Genomic DNA, 20,855 nt, shown 5'->3' with positions numbered 1-20,855 from the left:
ACACTTATTCGCAAAGATTTCCACTGTCCCAGGAGCCGACAGGACACTTGAAGTGTGACAAATAGTGCGAGAAGAGAGGACGCTGCCTGAAGCTGTTGACCAGGAGGAAAAGCCCGACATTCCGCGCCTCCCAGCGTCCACTTTGTTCTCACGACCCCTCTTCGCTGAAGGCGGTCTCGTCTTCACATTGTTTACAGCTCAGCGCAGTTAAAAAGTAGAAAGACACAAAGCTGTTTTCTTCATCTCTTTTACTATCGAGGTGTAGCGCGTTCCTCTTAAGTTGAATGAGGAGCCCAGCACACACAAAACCTACTCTTAGGAAAATTAATTCTATTAAGTACGGAAGCCAACCGAACCTTTGCCCCAATTTGATATACTCATCTGGAGTTGTCTTTTATGAATTTATACTAAGGAAAGAATCACCCCAACAATTCTTTAAACAATCAAAAAAGAATATATTATAAATCAAGCAAAACAATAAACACCCTTTAAATCCTTGTCAAATCTATAATAACTACACAAACCCTAATTAATATGCCACCCCCTTAAGCACTCTATAATATACTGCCCAGAAAACAGCAAAGAAAGAAAGCAAGCAAGGAACAGAAATGGAAAATTACCCTATTTACAAACAGCATGTTCTTGTTTTAAAGTCTAAATTCAAACGGCCTGGGAAATCTGCAATAAATCCAGTGATCAAAGTCAGATACGTTCCGCTGACTCGTATACTGAATTTAAATGTAAAAGATGTGATCTCACTGGCCTGGCGACGATTCATTTGTTGAAGGAAGAAGTCCGTCTCACCCGGGTGTCTCGGCATTAGCGTCAGTCCATGGCCGACACCCGCAGCATAAAAGCAAAGTAAAGCCGTGTGCTCCGAAGGTCCTTCTAGGTTAGCCGGCACTCCTTCTCCGTGCGCCCAACCGTCCTTATTACGGAGTCTCACTTACTTTACCGCTGGCTTCTTCTTTACATTCACCTTCTCAGCTCCTTATTTAAACAGTCTTTTTTCTTCTTTTCAATATCAGTAAAATAACTCTCACAGAAATAATAAGTTCCTATATTATAATATGTTCTGTGGTCATACGTCATTTCCGTTTCAAACACGAAAAGAATTTTATTTATATAGATAAAGAGAAGAATTTAGAGGGAGTGGACAGGGGGCACCGTCACTGGGGTCAGTTGATCAGCATGTCCTGTCTTCTCATATCTTGATATCCACCTGCCGTCCAGTCCTGTTCAGCTCCTCCTGTAGTGACCTCAGGTTCTTCTCCTCACTCTCACTGATCTCATTATCAACCAGCCTGTGAAGGACACAAGTGTGAGTTACAAACATAAGAGGACCCCACCTCACACACTGTACTATCACAGTGACATACCCACTCAGGTCAACTTCCCAGAATTCTCCTCAGTGTCCCTAAGTCAAATGACTTGTGTGGTGGCCTGCCAGTCACTCAGTTCACTGTCCAGTCAGGTCACTGACCTCTGAAGGCCTTTTGGTTTCATCTCATCTCAGTGAAGGTGTTCTAGTCAGGCTGGGGGTCCTCCGTGGCTCCTGCTGACAGTTTTATTTTTTTTTTATTCTCCTTCATTGTTTTCCATTGTTTGTATAACATTGTTTTGTTCATTTATTATTTGTTTAATCCTGTATTATCTGTTATTTTTATTCTATTTCATTATTATTTAGTATCTATGTACGTGTCTTGCAGTTCTCTCTCGTTCCTTGTATTTTGTGGTTTGATCCCAAGATACAGGACCACCTGCCCCCCAACTCTCTAAAGGCTGCGGCTCATTTGACTGCTCTGGTGATTGGTGGTCTTTGTGAGTATTTTGCTCTTTTGTTTTTAATTCTGATTATTGTCTTTGAACCTTTGGATCTTGAGTTCAGATTCTCTTACAGTTTGTGCTTTTTGTATGTTGTTAGCTTTGGATTGCCTTTGGCAGCCCCTTTGGCTCTTTTGTTAATAAACCTCGTCTTTTATAAAGACCACTTGTGGACTTGTCTCTGCTCCAGCTGGAGTTTTCACGGTTCTCCCTCTGGTCAGACTCACTTCACGCCTCTGAGACTCTTTTTGATTTTATTTTGAATTTAAAAGCCTGAGCTCCTTTCTGAGGCCTAGTCAGGCCTGAAGCCTCCTGTTTGCCTGAGGTGGGCCTGCCTGAGGTGACATTTGTTTGGTGGGCTATTCTAGAGGCCTCACCCCTTTGTTATATTGTGCTGTTAGAGCAATCACCACAGAAGGTGGTCTGTCCAGGTGACATGGTGTTGACCCTCTGTGGTCACTTCCTGTGTCCTGCTCTCTTCATTAATGTCCAGTCTCTCTTTATTATTTTCTTTCCCACTCCTCCTCACTCTCATGTCTTCTCTCATTTTCTATCATCTTGTTTCTTCTTGTTGTCCCCTCACCACCCTGTCCACTGACATTGGCTCTTTTCTGTCTTGTTAGTTCCAAGTGACCCCCATAACCCTGTCCACCCTCTCCTCCTGTCCACTCTTCCTGCTGTCCTGATCCTGTCACCTCTCCTCCCTCTGTCCTTGTCCCTCGGTCTGTCCGCTTTTTATGGTATTCCTTTTCTCACACTCCTTCTCCTCTTTGTTCTCCTTCTGTCATCTCTCATCATCTTTGTTGTCCTCCCTGTCTGTCACCTCTGTCCAGCTCCACTTGTCCACTGCTCTTTGTCCTTCTCGTCCCCCTGCCTGTCCTTCTGCTTCCTTCAGTCAGTCCACGTGGTGTCCTGTGATCAGTCCGTCCATCAGGTCATCAGCTGTGACTTCATAACCCCACACACCTCACCCTGTTTACTCACCTCAGTGTCTTTAATTTACAGTTTGGGGTCCGCAGACCCTCACAAAGCTGATGAGCTCCTGAATCTCCCAGTTTGTTTCTGCTCAGCTTCAGTTCAGTCAGCTGTGAGTGTGGAGAAGAGAGGACTGAGGAGAGAGATGAGCAACATCGGGAGGTGAGACGACATTCAGAAAGGCTGTGGAGATAAAGAAAGAGAAGTGAGGACATGAGGAGGGAGACATACAGACAGAAGGCCACAGAGCTCAAAGGCTCAATGACTGCTGGCATTTTAACTTTTTACTGAGCCTGTTTGAACCCGAGACCACCGCTGTTCTTATAAGTAAGGCATCAAACACCTGAGGGGGTCTCCTGCCTTCATGCTGTACTGACAGGTGAGAAGTCATTGAAATGGACACATGGACATTAATATTGGAGATGAACCTCAAAGAAATGAGACTGACAGCATCCTGCACTTGAGAGGCCACATGGACTTGAAGAAGGTGACAATGGGGGGCGGGTGTGACAAAGTGGGATTTCTTTGTGACACTCAGGACTCTGGATGTGTAGTAATTTCATCAGATTAACACTCAGCTCTTTGTCATGATGGACTCTCCGCACGTCACAGTAATTAGATGATGACGATGACACTCTGTTGGTTTAAAAGGACAAACACTGAGTGATGACATAATGGACATGGAGTGTCACTGCCATGTGACACTTCTGTCCTCGGCCACACAGACCTCCCATACTGAGCAGTGACATTGACCAACTGACCTTTGTCCACTAAACACCTCAGTGTTGCTGAGCTCAGTTTTCTTATTCCTTCTACTAATTTGTAATAAAGCAGGAGGAAGAGCTTCAAATGGACTGTCAGCGTCCCAAAGTCCATTCCAGTAGGCACAGAGGTGGTCTGAGTGGACTGTGAAGAGACCACCATGACTGCTGACCACTGCTGTCCATTCACAGCTCTGTCCATAAGTGATTTGATCAAAATGACAGGAAAGGAAATCTGCAGCACTTTATCAGCTGAGTTCACAGGACGTGTGGGGGACACAGGAGTGACATGTTTGTGTCCTCACAGTTTGAATTTGTCACAACAGCAGCTCATTTCTTTATGTCCTGTCTTTTCAATGACATCTGTTTATAAAAGTCAGGACAGGCCAGTGGACAGTAAGGGGGTGCACTAAAGATGGTTGGGTCTTTACAAGCTTTTATTAATAATACCAGAAAAATTCAAACAAAATGTTAAAAATGTTAAAGTCAATGGACTTGGGATCAAATTATCAGTGCACACCAAAGGCCATCAGTCACACAGACGTCACCAAACCTGCAGGTCCCCAAGTCCTCTGTTCTGCTCAGCTCTGCCCTCTAGTGGTGATTTCCTGTCACTGCTCTCCTTCTGTTTATTTCCAGCTCTAACTAAATTCTCCTTTTTCTTCTTCTCTTCACTTCCAAGTCCTGAGTCAAGTCAGGCAGGTTGTGAGTCAAGTCTTAAATTTCAAGTCCCAAAGAAGTCATAATGTGTTTTACACCAAATTTACATTTGCTATTTCTTAAATTTACAGGAATCATTTATTACATTTATTGTTACCTTTCCAAACTATCAACTCCATGTTAATACAAAGTTGAACAAAAATGAAGTGCAAATAAACATGTAATGAGAATCAATTCTCAAAGTGCTGCTGAATACAACAATACAAGCAGTGCAAACAAATGAGCAGGCCAGTTCTATGTATTGTCACACATGTGTGCCCACCTGGAGATGACCTTCCTGTCTCTGTGAGGTAAGTGATACCACTCTGAGACGAGAGGGGGCGCTCACACTGACTGTCTCTCCTTATCCACCTGCAGCTCTGAGAAGAAACCTAATGAGGGGAACTGACTCAGCCGCAGTGCCCAGAGCTGCCACTGTCCTTCTGGGTGGGACTCTTGAAAACCTGCCAGCACCCCAGAGGATGGAGTTTGCTGCTGGACCTGGAAATATGACATGAAACAAGCGCAATCGTGTTGACACAACTGAAAAGGAGATTTGTCTATTGGGCTGTAAGGGTGTGTTTTGTTGGGCCATCACGTCCACTTTTGTTTTGTTTCATTTGACTTCATTAAAGGGGGACACCCAGTTGGTGCCCCGACATTACAAAGCAACTTGTGCAGGTCTGTCCTCCAGTCACCATATCAGCAGACCAATATTGTCTGTTTGGATTATGTGTATTGTCCTTAATTATGTCCATTATATCTGTTCACCATTGTAATTGTATTGTATTTCCGGCGCCACTGAGAGTGGCAGCCTTTTCAGCAGCTCCGTGTATGACTGTATGTGTATGTGTACTTTTCTACTTTTATTTCTCTATTTTTATTTATTGATCACTCCTATCACTTTATTTTATGTGGATTTGTTCACTGGACACACTTACTTTTACAACATGGGCATAGATTTTGACACGCTTAGACTCGCCTATTCAAGTACATGTGAATTTCCCATTGGGATTAATAAAGTATCTATCTATCTATCTATCTATCTATCTATCTATCTATCTATCTATCTATCTATCTATCTATCTATCACTTTATATAAAGTGAGCAAGTGGGGTAGCTTGAAGAAGAGAGATGGTGAGCGTATTGACAAGATGATCAGGTGAGCAGGATCTGTGGCTGGCATGGAAATGGACTCTCTGGTGACGGTGGCAGAGAGAAGGACACTGTGCAAGCTGCTATCTGTTATGGACAATGAACATCACCCACTATACACCACCATAATTAATCAGAGGAGTCTGTTTAGCGGTAGGCTGCTATCACAGAACTGCAATATGGACAGATACCAGAGATCTTTAGTCCTCAGAGCCATTAGACTCTTTAACTCTTCATCACAGGGGGTGGTGGTTGAGTTCTGGGCCTGACGCTCCTTCTCTCCTCCTAAGCTGTATTGACTGGATTAGCTGGGCACCACATCTGATATCTCGCTATTGGCTCACTGCTCTAGAAGTTTTATTTATTTATTTTTTTGTTGTGGGTCACTTCAAACATGTTATCCTATCAGCATGAATCATGTCACTTTATTTTATTTGACTTTAATGATATGTCACGTTAGTATTTGTCACATTAATATTATGTTTAATATCATGTGCCACCTGTCATTGTGATAGTAGTATTATTGGCACAATTCTCACTGCACTGGCATTATTGTATGAATGATGAATGAATGAATGCCTTTTATTGTCACTATACACATGTACAAAGAGATTAAAAGCAGTTCCTCCAGTGAAGACATATATGTAGAACACAACAAATAAATAAACAAATGGTGCAAAAATTTGCAAAAATGTTGCAAAAAAGTTGCAAAAAAGTTCTGCGACGCTATCTACATATGGAAAGAATAATAACTATTGCACTATTGGGTTATTGCACATTATTTAAATATTGCACAATAATGATGATCATGTCCAGTGAGTCCTGAGAGTAATGATATTGTACAGTATACAGATATTGCACAGTTATTATTCAGTACCATTTAGATATTGGATATTGCACAGTTGATGGATAGAAGGAAGTCCAGGGGTCGAGGGGTTAGACTGTGTAGTCAGTGCATGTGTGAGTTTAGAATGGTCACGGCTTTTGGAAAAAAACTGTTCTTCAGTCTGTTTGTCCTTGTTGGGAAGCAGGTCAAACAGATGAGAGCCAGGGTGGGAGCTGTCCTTGATGATGTTTTTTGCTGTGCTGAGGCAGCGGGAGGTGTAAATGTCCATCAGGGAGGGGAGAGGGCAACCAATGATTTTCTGTGCTGCCTTTACTACTCTCTGAAGCATCTACCTGTCTGCCATGGTGAAGCTGTCATACCATACTGTGATACAGTACGTGAGCAGGCTCTCGATGAATGAGTGGTAGAACGTCAGTAGCAGGTTGAAATCCAGGTTGTGCTTTCTGTGGACCATTAGAAAGTGTAACAGCTGCTTAGCCTTCTTGATGACTGCTGTGATGTTGTCTGTCCAGGAGATGTCAGCAGAGATAAGGATGCAGAGAAACCGGATGGTATGGACCCTCTGCACACACTCGCCATTGATGTAAAAGGAGGCTAAGTTGGTGCTGTGCCTCCTGAAGTCGACAATGATCTCCTTGGTTTTCCTGGTGTTCAGAGCCAGATTGTTCTTTGAACACCAGGCTGCCAACTTCAGGACCTCCTCTCCGTGAGCTGCCTCATCTCCCTTTGAGATGAGTCCGACCACTGTGGTGTCGTCAGCAAACTTGACGATGAGGTTGTTGTTGTGGGCCGGACTGCAGCCGTGGGTGTAGAGACAGCACAGGAGGGGGCTCAGTACACAGCCATGTGTAAAAATAGCAAGAGTTTCTGTGACACCTAAAACTGACATCTCCTCTGCTTACCATTTAAGCTCTCCTCAGCAAGCCAACAGACCACCAGCAAGGGCAGTCATCCTTCACATCAGCATCTGCCCCAGCCACCTTAGCTGGTCACTACTGAGGACCCCAAACTCAGCTTGTGTTCCCACCACAATCCCATGGCATTCAGCAGGGTGCCTCGTGAGACCTTCTCCTTTCTCCTTAAGCCATCCCTCAGCCTTCAGCAGAAGCCCACTCAGTGCAGTTGGTCACTCTTGCTCCTTGGTCACAAAGTAGGTTTAGACCTTATCCCTTGAGTGCCGTGTGCTCACTCCTCTCACAGACACTTCTTGACCTCCACTCCACTGCATCAGATCAACCACAATTCTGCATTTACTTTATTTCTCGTTTAACCTCTGTCTCCATCTTTTCATTTTTTTTTCCTATTCAGTTTTCTTCTTGACTATCCTGCTCAGCTCATTTTAAACTCCCTGGGGTGCAGGTGTCTAATTCCACACCCCAGAACACTAATGAGGACACTGGCTGAACCACACGTGTCTGCAGGTGTAAAGTGCGCTCCACCAATTCACCACCAACACTCCAGGGCTGCTCTGCTCCCCCACACTACCACATCCACCTACGCCCCTCTGAGTCCACCATTTTAATTTAAAAACCTGCACACAACCACTGACCACTGACATGTGTCACCACACAGCTTTGTATTTAGTAGTACAGAGAATCACGCAGTGACCAGAGTGACCAGTGGGGCACAGGACTAGTGTGACAGGTGACCTTAGTGACGTCAAATTATTCACATCTCCAGTCGGCCATTTGATTGTCTGCTGGCATTGAGGAAGACCCTGACTGACTGAAATGACAAAAGAAGGATTTGTGAGGCAGAGGGTCTGGACCTGTGATGACATCAGTGAAGACCATGTGTGTATAAAAATATCAAAAAGGCGCTATATACTGGATTATTGAGAAAGTCATGTGATAGCCTACACTGATCATGTGGTGAGATTCTTGTTTTGATGTCCCACAAGATACACAAGTGTGAGTTACAAACACAAGAGGGCGCCACTCCTCACACTGGAGTATCTCACTGACACGGCCACTGAGGTCACCTTCCCAGAATCCTCTCAGTGTCTCTGATGTCTACTGCACATGATGTGTGTGTCCACCTGTCGGTCACTAAGCCCACTGACAGATATATGTCGATGTCCTGTGTAGACCTGGGGGTCATGTCTTGTAGAATGATGTCAGCCTGTTCAGTCCACTTGGCTATAATGGCGGTCACTTCCTGTGTCTCCCACCTTACTGTCCACACTGCCTTCAGTCCTAATCCTCTCCTCCCTGTCACCTTCTCTTTCTGTGTATGGCTGGCTGGTCATTTCTACTGCTGGTGTCCACCTTTCCTGCTGTTCCTCTGTCTGTCCTCCTCTCTCTCCTTCTCCTTATCCTCTGACTTCTCCTCCTCTTTTATTCGTCCTTTTCTTCATTCTGTTCATCTCCTTCTCTTGTCTGTCTTTATCTTTGCTCTTCTGTTCTCCTTGTCCATATCTCTCACTCCAGTTCAGCTCTAGCTGTCCACTCCTCTTTGTCTTCTGTCACTTTAGACATCTCTTCTCCTCACACTGACTGTGTTTCTCCTCCTTAATCTATTTTAGTGATTTTAACAAACTTTAGTGAGGACATCAGAGGAGTGTAAGGGGGAAAGTGACAATGGAGGACAGGAACAAGTACGAGATTAAAATAAAGAATGGACAGTGTGGGCTTGTGGGACAAGAAATAAAACAACAGTCTGGACAGAGAGGATAAGGAGAATGACCAGTGTGGTGGAGGGGCTCAGGGTCACAATGCTGTCTTTATGAATTGAATTATTAAAGAAAATCTGCAGTTCTGTCACCTCACGTCCATCTGTCTGTCCATAAGGGACACTGCAGTCTGTCCTGATTAAACACTGCATTTGTGTTGTGGGAGTGGAAAAGTCAGAGCGATAATGTGACAAGAAATAAAATTCATGAGACACACAAACACACACACACACACACAAGCACACCGACACACGCACACACACACACACACGCACACACACACAGACACAAACACACACACACACTTGTTGTTCACTTACTCCAGTTTCTCTATTTTGCAGTTTTCATTCCTCAGCCCCTCACACAGCTGATCCACTCCTGAATCCTCCATGTTGTTCCCTCTCAGGTTCAGTTCAGTCAGTTGTGAGTGTGGAGAAGAAAGAGCTGAGGAGAGAACTGAGCAACATCTGGAGGTGAGACCACAAGAAGACAGGCTGTGGAGAAGAAGAGAGAGAAGTGAGGACATGAGGAGAGACAGGCAGACAGACAGAAAGACAAACAACACAAAGGTTCAATGGCCACTTGTATTCTGACTTTTCACTGAAGTGCAGTGTGAACACGAGACCACTGCCATTCTTATAAAGTAAGGCGCTATATACCTGACAGGGTCTCCTGCCTTCACGCTGGACTGACTGGTGCCAAGTCATTCAGACTGACATGTGGACATCAACTTTGGATAAGAACATCAAAGACATGAGACTGACGGTGTCCTGCACTCAGGTGACCAGATGGACTTGTCACAGGTGACCATGGGGTGAGGATGACAAACTGGAAATCTTGTCTGTCATTTACCAGTCAGGACTGGCAGCTCTAGTGGTGACCAGCATCAGGTCTGTTTGTGTCCATCTTTGTCAAATTTTATTTATTTGTTGCGATTCCCTTTTAATTATTGGTTCATTTATTGAACAGGAATAAAGGAATATTTGTGTCCCTGAAGTGTTATGGAGTCTCCTCTTTTATTTGTTTGTATTATTTTGGTGATACTTTTTCACTTCACTTGCTGTCGTCCCGATGCGTCTTCTGTTCACCTGAGTAATTCAGTTCAGTCAAATATAAATACAAAATGGGAGACACTGAGCTACAGGAGGAGACCTCTGAAAAACATTTAGGGGTTTATGTTGACACAACATTATCATTGACTAAGTAATGTTCAGAAACAGTTAAAAGATAATATAAAATGTAAGGTTATATCATAAAAACTATTGAATTTAAATCAAGGGACATTATACTCTTACTGTATAATTCACTAGTGAGAGCACATCTGGAGTACTGAGTGCAGTTCTGGTCTCCTCAGTACAAGAAAGACATAACAGCACTTGAAGAAATGAAGAGGAGAGCAACCAAGTGCATTATGGGACCGTCATCATCAAGCTCTTCCATGTGAACCCTGAATACCACGAGGACTGACTGAGGTCATTGATTTTAGGTAGAATGTCTAGAGGGGGCTGGGTGGTCTTGTGGCCTCGGACCCCCTGCAGATTTGATTTTTTCTCCAGCCGTGTGGATATTCTTTTGTTTTTTCTGTCGTCTCTGGCCATCGGACCTGACTTTTATTAATGTTAATTAGTGTTCCTAAATTTTAATTCTTATTTATTTTCATTTTTTCTGTTTCTTCATCATGTAAAGCACTTTGAGCTCCATTATTTCTATGAAAATATGTTATATAAATAAATGTTGTTAGGCAGGTTTTGAGTCAAGTCTTATATTTCAAGTCACAAAGAAGTCATAATGTGTTTTACACCAAATTTACATTTGCTATTTCTTCAGTTTACAGGAATCATTTTTTACATTTATTGTTACATTTCCAAACTATCAACTCCATGTTAATACAAAGATGAACAAAAATGAAGAACAAATAAACATGAAATGAGAATCAATTCTCAAAGTGCTGCTGAATACAACAATACAAGCAGTGCAAACAAATGAGCAGGCCAGTTCTATGTATTGTCACACATGTGTGCCCACCTGGAAATGACCTTCCTGTCTCTGTGAGGTAAGTGATACCACTCTGAGACGAGAGGGGGCGCTCACACTGACTGTCTCTCCTTATCCACCTGCAGCTCTGAGAAGAAACCTAATGAGGGGAACTGACTCAGCCGCAGTGCCCAGAGCTGCCCCTGTCCTTCTGGGTGGGACTCTTGATAAGCTGCTGACCACCCAGATGATGGAGTCTGCTGTTGGACCCAGAAACTCAACATGAAGCAAGCGCCATCGTGTTCACACAACTGCAAAGTAAATTTGTCTATTGGGCTGTAAAGGTGTGTTTTGTTGGGGCCATCGTGTCCACTTTTGTTTTGTTTCATTTGACTTCATTAAAGGGGGACACCCAGTTGGTGACCCGACATTACAAAGCAACTTGTGCAGGTCTGTCCTCCAGTCACCATATCAGCAGACCAATATTGTATGTTTGGATTATGTGTATTGTCCTTAATTATGTCCATTATATCTGTTCACCGTTGTAATTATCTATCACTTTATACTTAGTGAATAAGTGGGGTAGCTTGAAGAAGAGAGATGGTGAGTGTATTGACAAGCTGATCAGGTGAGCAGGATCTGTGGCTGGCATGGAAATGGACTCTCTGGTGATGGTGGCAGAAAGAAGGACACTGTGCAAGCTGCTGTCTGTTATGGACAATGAACATCACCCACTATACATCACCATCATTAATCAGAGGAGTTTGTTTAGCGGTAGGCTGCTATCACAGAACTGCAATATGGACAGATACCAGAGATCTTTAGTCCTCAGAGCCATTAGACTCTTTAACTCTTCATAACAGAGGGTGGTGGTTGAGTTCTGGGCCTGACGCTCCTTCTCTCCTCCTAAGCTGTATTGACTGTATTAGCTGGGCACCACATCTGATGTCTCACTTATGGCTCACTGCTCTAGAAGTTTTATTTTGTGTTTTTTTTTTGTTATGTGTCACTTCATACATGTAATCCTATCAGCATAAGTCATGTCACTTTATTTTATTTTACTTTAATGATATGTCACTTTAGAATTTGTCATATTAATATTATGTTTAATATCATGTGCCACCTGTCACTTTGATAATAGTATTATTGGCACAATTCTCACTGCACTGGCATTATTGTATGTAAAAACAACACGAGTATCTGTGCCACCTAAACCTGACATCTCCTCTGCTTACCCTTTAAGTTCTCCTCAGCAAGCCAAGAGACCACCGGCAAGGGCAGTCATCCTTCTCATCGGCTTCTGCCCCAGCCATCTTAGCTGGTCACCGCTGAGGACCCCAAACTCAGCTTGTGTTCCCACCACAATCCCATGGCCTTCAGCAGGGTGCCTCGTGAGACCTTCTCCTTTCTCATAACGCCATCCCTCAGCCTTCAGTAGAAGCCCTCTCAGTGCATTTGGTTACTCTTGCTTTTTGGGCACAACGTAGGTTTTGACCTTATCCCTTGAGTGCCGTGTGCTCACTCCTCTCATAGCCACTTCTTGACCTCCACTCCTCTGTATCAGCTCAGCCACAATTCTGCATTTACTTTATTTCTCATTAAACCTCCATCTCCATCTTTTCATTTTTCTTTCCTGTTCAGTTTTGTTCTTGACTATCCTGCTCAGCTCATTTTAAACTCACTGGGGTGCAGGTGTCTAATTCCACACCCCAGAACACTAATGAGGACACTGGCTGAACCACACGTGTCTGCAGGTGTAAAGTGCGCTCCGCCAATTCACCACCAACACTCCAGGGCTGCTCTGCTCCCCCACACTACCACATCCACCTACGCCCCTCTGAGTCCACCATTTTAATTTAAAAACCTGCACACAACCACTGACCCCTGACATGTGTCACCACACAGCTTTGTATTTAGTAGTAAAGAGAATCACGCAGTGACCAGAGTGACCAGTGGAGCACAGGAATAGTGTGACAGGTGTCCTTAGTGACGTCAAATTATTCACATCTCCAGTCGGCCATTTGATTGTCTGCTGGCATTGAGGAAGACCCTGACTGAATGTAATGACAAAAGAAGGATTTGTGAGGCAGAGGGTCTGGACCTGTGATGACATCAGTGAAGACCATGTGTGTATAAAAATATCAAAAAGGCGCTATATACTGGACTATTGAGAAAGTCATGTGACAGCCTACACTTATCATGTGGTGAGATTCTTGTTTTAATGTCCCACAAGAGACACAAGTGTGAGTTACAAACACAAGAGGGCGCCACTCCTCACACTGGAGTATCTCACTGACACGGCCACTGAGGTCACCTTCCCAGAATCCTCTCAGTGTCTCTGGACGTCTACTGCACATGATGTGTGTGTCCACCTGTCGGTCACTAAGCCCACTGACAGATATATGTCGATGTCCTGTGTAGATCTGGGGGTTATGTCTTGTAGAATGATGTCGGCCTGTTCAGTCCACTTGGCTATAATGGCGGTCACTTCCTGTGTCTCCCACCTTACTGTCCACACTGCCTTCAGTCCTAATCCTCTCCTCCCTGTCACCTTCTCTTTCTGTGTATGGCTGGCTGGTCATTTCTACTGCTGCTGTCCACCTTTCCTCCTGTTCTTCAGTCTGTCCTCCTCTCTCTCCTTCTCCTTATCCTCTGCCTTGTCCTCCTCTTTTATTCATCCTTTTCTTCATTCTGTTCATCTCCTTCTCTTCTCTCTCCTTATCTTTGTTATTCTATTCTCTTTGTCCTTATCTGTCACTCCAGTTCAGCTCTAGCTGTCCACTCCTCTTTGTCTTCTGTCACTTTAGTCAGCTCTTCTCCTCACACTGACTGTGTGTCTCCTCCGTATTCTATTTTAGTGATTTTTAACAAACTTTAGTGAGGATATCAGAGAAGTGTAAGGAGGAAAGTGACAATGGAGGACAGGAACAAATACGAGATTAAAATAAAGAATGGACAGTATGAGCATGTGGGACAAGAAATAAAACAACAGTCTGGACAGAGAGGATGAGGAGAGTGACCAGTGAGGTGGAGGGGCTCAGGGTCACAATGCTGTCTTTATGAATTGAATTATTAAAGGAAATCTGCAGTTGTGTCACCTCACGTCCATCTGTCTGTCCATAAGGGACACTGCAGTCTGTCCTGATTAAACACTGCATTTGTGTTGTGGGAGTGGAAAAGTCAGAGCGATAATGTGACAAGAAATAAAATTCATGAGACACACACACACACACACACACACACACACACACGCACACACACACACACACACATATACTTGTTGTTCACTTACTTCAGTTTCTCTAATTTGCAGTTTTCACTCCTCAGCCCCTCACAGAGCTGATCCACTCCTGAATCCTCCATGTTGTTGTCACTCAGGTTCAGTTCAGTCAGTCGTGAGTGTGGAGCAGAAAGAGCTGAGGAGAGAGCTGAGCAACATCTGGAGGTGAGATAACAGTACCTGAGGCTGTGGAGAAGAAGAGAGAGAAGTGAGGACATGAGGACAGACAGACAGACAGACAGAAGGACAAACAACACAAAGGTTCAATGGCCACTTGTATTCTGACTTTTCACTGAAGTGCAGTGTGAACACGAGACCACTGCCATTCTTATAAAGTAAGGCGCTATATACCTGACAGGGTCTCCTGCCTTCACGTTGGACTGTCTTGTGCCAAGTCATTCAGACTGACATGTGGACATCAACACTGGATAAGAACATCACAGACATGAGACTGATGGCGTCCTGCACTCAGGTGACCAGACGGACTTGTCACTGGTGACCATGGGGTGAGGATGACAAACTGGAATTCTGGTCTGTCATTTACCACTCAGGACTGGCTGCTCTAGTGGTGACCAGCATCAGGTCTGTTTGTGTCCATCTTTTTCAAATTATATTTATTTGTTGCGATTCCCATTTAATTATTGGTTCCTTTATTGAACAGGAATAAAGGAATATCTGTGTCCCTGAAGTGTTATGGAGTCTCCTCTTTTATTTGTTTGTATTATTTTGTGATACTTTTTCACTTTTCTTGCTGTCGTCCCGATGCGTCTTCTATTCACCTGAGTGATTCAGTTCAGCCAAATATAAATACAAAATGGGAGACACTGAGCTACAGGAGGAGACCTCTGAAAAACATTTAGGGGTTTATGCTGACAGAACATTTTCATTGTCTATGTAATGTACAGAAGTAATTAAAAAGATAATATAAAATGTGAGATTATATCATAAAAACTGTTGTATTTAAATCAAGTGACATTACACTCTTACTTTATAATTCACTAGTGAGAGCACATCTGGAGTACTGAGTGCAGTTCTGGTCTCCTCAGTACAAGAAAGACATAACAGCACTTGAAGAAATGAAGAGCAGAGCAACCAAGTGCATTATGGGACGTCATCATCAAGTTCTTCCATGTGAACCCTGAATACCACGAGGACTGACTGAGGTCATTGATGTTAGGTAGAATGTCTAAGAGGGCTGGGTGGTCTCGTGGCCTTGGACCCCCTTTAGATTTGATTTTTTCTCCATCCTTCTGGAGTTTCTTTTGTTTTTTCTGTCCTCCCTTGTCATTGGACCTGACTTTTATTAATGTTAATTAGTGTTCCCTAATTTTAATTCTTATTTATTTTCAATTTTTCTCTTTCTTCATCATGTAAAGCACTTTGCGCTCCATTATTTGTATGAAAATATGCTATATAAATAAATGTTGTTAGGCAGGTTTTGAGTCAAGTCTTAAATTTCAAGTCCCAAAGAAGTCATAATGTATTTTACACCAAATTTACATTTGCTATTTCTTAAATTTACAGGAATCATTTCTTTCATTTATTGTTATATTTCCAAACTATCAACTCCATGTTAATACAAAGATGAACAAAAATGAAGTGCAAATAAACATGTAATGAGAATCAATTCTCAAAGTGCTGCTGAATACAACAATACAAGCAGTGCAAACAAATGAGCGGCCAGTTCTATGTATTGTCACACATGTGTGCCCACCTGGAGATGACCTTCCTTTCTCTGTGAGGTAAGTGATACCACTCTGAGACGAGAGGGGGCGCTCACACTGACTGTCTCTCCTTATCACCTGCAGCTCTGAGAAGAAACCAAATGAGGGGAACTGACTCAGCTGCAGTGCCCAGAGCTGCCCCTGTCCTTCTGGGTGGGACTCTTGAAAAGCTGCCGGCCCCACAGAGGATGGAGTCTGCTGTTGGACCCAGAAACTCAACATGAATCAAGCGCCATCGTGTTCACACAACTGCAAAGTCAATTTGTCTATTGGGGTGTAAAGGTGTGTTTTGTTGGGCCATCGCGTCCACTTTTGTTTTGTTTCATTTGACTTCATTAAAGGGGGACACCCAGTTGGTGCCCCGACATTACAAAGCAACTTGTGCAGGTCTGTCCTCCAGTCATCATATCAGCAGACCAATATTGTCTGTTTGGATTATGTGTATTGTCCTTAATTATGTCCATTATATCTGTTCACCGTTGTAATTATCTATCACGTTATATTTAGTGAGCAAGTGGGGTAGCTTGAAGAAGAGAGATGGTGAGTGTATTGACAAGATGATCAGGTGAGCAGGATCTGTGGCTGGCATGGAAATGGACTCTCTGGTGATGGTGGCAGAGAGAAGGACACTGTGCAAGCTGCTATCTGTTATGGACAATGAACATCACCCACTATACACCACCATAATTAATCAGAGGAGTTTGTTTAGCGGTAGGCTGCTATCACAGAACTGCAATATGGACAGATACCAGAGATCTTTAGTCCTCAGAGCCATTAGACTCTTTAACTCTTCATAACAGGGGGTGGTGGTTGAGTTCTGGGCCTGACGCTCCTTCTCTCCTCCTAAGCTGTATTGACTGTATTAGCTGGGCACCACATCTGATATCTCACTATTGGCTCACTGCTCTAGAAGTTTTATTTTGTTTTTTTTTTGTTATGGGTCACTTTAAACATGTTATCCTATCAGCATAAGTCATGTCACTTTATTTTATTTTACTTTATTGATATGTCACTTTAGTATTTGTCACATTAATATTATATTTAATATCATGTACCACCTGTCACTTTGATAGTAGTATTATTGGCACAATTCTCACTGCACTGGCATTATTGTATGTAAAAACAACAAGAGTTTCTGTGCAACCTAAAACTGACATCTCCTCTGCTTACCATTTAAGTTCTCCTCAGCAAGCCAAGAGACCACCGGCAAGGGCAGTAATCCTTCACATCGGCTTCTGCCCCATCCACCTTAACTGGTCACAGCTGAGGACCCCAAACTCGGCTTGTGTTCCCACCACAATCCCATGGCCTTCAGCAGGGTGCCTCGTGAGACCTTCTCCTTTCTCCTAATGCCATCCCTCAGCCTTCAGCAGAAGCCCACTCAGTGCAGTTGGTCACTCTTGCTTCTTGGGCACAACGTAGGTTTTGACCTTACCCCTTGAGTGCTGAGTCCTCAGTCCTTTCACAGCCACTTCTAGACCTCCACTCCACTGCATCAGCTCAGCCACAATTCTGCATTTGCTTCATTTCCCATTTAACCTCCATCTCCATCTTTTCATTTTTCTTTCCTGTTCAGTTTTGTTCTTGACTTTCCTGCTCAGCTCATTTTAAACTCCCTGGGGTGCAGGTGTCTAATTCCACACCCCAGAACACTAATGAGGACACTGGCTGAACCACACGTGTCTGCAGGTGTAAAGTGCGCTCCGCCAATTCACCACGAACACTCCAGGGCTGCTCTGCTCCCCTACACGACCACATCCACCTACGCTCCTCTGAGTCCACCATTTTAATTTAAAAACCTGCACACAACCACTGACCCCTGACATGTGTCACCACACAGCTTTGTATTTAGTAGTAAAGAGAATCATGCAGTGACCAGAGTGACCAGTGGGGCACAGGACTAGTGTGACAGGTGTCCTTAGTGACGTCAAATTATTCACATCTCCAGTCGACTGTTTGATTGTCTGCTGGCATTGAGGAAGACCCTGACTGACTGAAATGACAGAGGAAGGATTTGTGAGGTAGAGGGTTTGGACCTGTGATGACATCAGTGAAGACCATGTGTGTATAAAAATATCAAAAAGGCGCTATATACTGGATTATTGAGAAAGTCATGTGACAGCATACACTTATCATGTGGTGAGATTCTTGTTTTAATGTCCCACAAGAGACACAAGTGTGAGTCACAAACACAAGAGGGCGCCACTCCTCACACTGGAGTATCTCACTGACACGCCCACTGAGGTCACCTTCCCAGAATCCTCTCAGTGTCTCTGGACGTCTACTGCACTTGATGTGTGTGTCCACCTGTTGGTCACTAAGCCCACTGACAGATATATGTCGATGTCCCGTGTAGACCTGGGGGTCATGTCTTGTAGACTGATGTCGGCCTGTTCAGTCCACTTGGCTATAATGGCGGTCACTTCCTGTTTCTCCCACCTTTCTGTCCACACTGCCTTCAGTCCTAATCCTCTCCTCCCTGTGACCTTCTCTTTCTGTGGATGGCTGGCTGGTCATTTCTGCTGCTGCTGTCCACCTTTCCTCCTGTTCTTCAGTCTGTCCTCCTCTCTCTCCTTCTCCTTATCCTCTGCCTTGTCCTCCTCTTTTATTCGTCCTTTTCTTCATTCTGTTCATCTCCTTCTCTTGTTTCTCCTTATCTTTGCTATTCTATTCTCCTTGTCCTTATCTGTCACTCCAGTTCATCTCTAACTGTCCACTCCTCTTTGTCTTCTGTCACTTTAGTCAGCTCTTCTCCTCACACTGACTGTGTTTCTCCTCCTTATTCTATTTTAGTGATTTTAACAAACGTTAGTGAGGACATCAGAGGAGTGTAAGGGGTAAAGTGACAATGAAGGACAGGAACAAGTATGAGATTAAAATAAAGAATGGACAGCGAGGGCTTGTGGGACAAGAAATAAAACAATAGTCTGGACAGTGAGGATGAGGAGAGTGACCAGAGTGGTGGAGGGGCTCAGGGTCACAATGCTGTCTTTATGAATTGAATTATTAAAGGAAATCTGCAGTTGTGTCACCTCACGTCCATCTGTCTGTCCATAAGGGACACTGCAGTCTGTCCTGATTAAACACAGCGTTTGTGTTGTGGGAGTGGAAAAGTCAGAGCGATAATGTGACAAGAAATAAAATTCATGAGACACACACACACACACACACACACACACACACTCTTGTTGTTCACTTACTTCAGTTTCTCTAATTTGCAGTTTTCATTCCTCAGCCCCTCACACAGCTGATCCAGTTCTGAATCCACCATGTTGTAGTTGCATCTCAGGTTCAGTTCTGTTAGTCGTGAGTGTGGAGCAGAAAGAGCTGAGGAGAGAGCTGAGCAACATCTGGAGGTGAGATGACACCAAGACAGGCTGTGGAGAAGAAGAGAGAGAAGTGAGGACATCAGGAGAGACAGACAGAAGGACAGAAGGACAAACAACACAAAGGTTCAATGGCCACTTGTATTCTGACTTGTCACTGAAGTGCAGTGTGAACACGAGACCACTGCCATTCTTATAAAGTAAGGTGCTATATACCTGACAGGGTCTCCTGCCTTCACGCTGGACTGACTGGTGCCAAGTCATTCAGACTGACATGTGGACATCAACACTGGATAAGAACGTCACAGACATGAGACTGACGGCGTCCTGCACTCATGTGACCAGATGGACTTGTCACAGGTGACCATGGGGTGAGGATGACAAACTGGAATTCTGGTCTGTCATTTACCACTCAGGACTGGCAGCTCTAGTGGTGACCAGCAGCAGGTCTGTTTGTCTGTGTCTATGTCAAAGTTTATTTATTTGTTGCGATTCCCTTTTAATTATTGGTTCCTTTATTGAACAGGAATAAAGGAATATCTGTGTCCCTGAAGTGTTATGGAGTCTCCTCTTTTATTTGTTTGTATTATTTTAGTGATACTTTATCAGTTCACTTGCTGTCATCCTGATGCGTCTTCTATTCCCCTGAGTGATTCAGTTCAGTCAAATATAAATACAAAATGGGAGACACTGAGCTACAAGAGGAGACCTCTGAATAGCATTTAGGAGTTTATGTTGACACAACATTTTCATTGACTAAGTGATGTACAGAAGCAATTATAAAGATAATATAAAATGTGAGGTTATATCATAAAAACTATTAAATTTAAATCAAGGAACATTACACTCTTACTTTATAATTCACTAGTGAGAGCACATCTGGAGTACTGAGTGCAGTTCTGGTCTCCTCAGTACAAGAAAGACATAACAGCACTTGAAGATATGAAGAGCAGAGCACCAAGTGCATTATGGGACTGTCATCATCAAGTTCTTCCATGTGAACCCTGAATACCACGAGGACTGACTGAGGTCATTGATGTTAGGTAGAATGCCTAGTGGGGGCTGGGTGAGTTGTTTTTTTTATTTTTCTGTCCTCCCTGGCCATCAGAATTTTAATTCTTTTGTCTTTTTTCTCTTTCTTCATCTTGTAAAGAACTTTGAGCTCAATTATTTGTATGAAAATATGTTATATAAATAAATGTTGTTATTATGGTATGGACATGTCCTACTGTGACAGACTCAAAGAAATAAATCTGCTTTGTCTGAGCAGAGGAGACTGCGTGGGGACCTCATCCAGGTATTTAAAATCCTCAAAAGAATTGATAAACTAACTAACTGAAAAACTAATAATCAAACTTAGAAGCAGCAGCAAAAAGAAACAATCATCAAAGAGCAGAATTCTTACAAGTTAAGTGTAATCACATACTCAAGGACATTAGCGGCAATTAACAGAAACTGCATTTAAAATTGAAGCAAGAAAGCAAAAAAAGTTGTGGGACTCTGAACAAACTACCAAGACATGAAGTTGTCATCAAGGTTTCTGCTTCCTTTAAGAGGAATCTGCATGAGCTTAGCTAAACAAACAGTCTTGATGGACTGAATGGTCTCCTCTCATTTGT

The 20,855-nt window shown here is 43.4% G+C and overlaps 1 protein-coding gene across 1 annotated transcript in view; it reads right to left on the bottom strand.

The window, feature by feature from the left end:
• LOC114643290 (NACHT, LRR and PYD domains-containing protein 12-like) overlaps positions 1-20,855 on the bottom strand; it is a 547,995-nt gene that overhangs the window by 92,279 nt on the left and 434,861 nt on the right. The window contains exons 11-14 of the mRNA XM_051921829.1: positions 19,111-19,287; positions 14,199-14,372; positions 9,253-9,426; positions 2,809-2,982 (exon numbers count right to left, since the gene is read on the bottom strand). Of these exons, the coding sequence (XP_051777789.1) occupies positions 2,809-2,982; positions 9,253-9,426; positions 14,199-14,372; positions 19,111-19,287 (699 nt within the window). The remainder of the gene's footprint in view (positions 1-2,808; positions 2,983-9,252; positions 9,427-14,198; positions 14,373-19,110; positions 19,288-20,855) is intronic.

Source organism: Erpetoichthys calabaricus (assembly GCF_900747795.2).
Source record: "Erpetoichthys calabaricus chromosome 1 unlocalized genomic scaffold, fErpCal1.3 SUPER_1_unloc_26, whole genome shotgun sequence".
In the NCBI taxonomy this organism is placed as follows: Eukaryota; Metazoa; Chordata; class Cladistia; order Polypteriformes; family Polypteridae; genus Erpetoichthys; species Erpetoichthys calabaricus.
The sequence above is the reverse complement of the archived record's forward strand: the minus strand, read 5'-3'. Positions and strand labels throughout refer to the sequence as shown.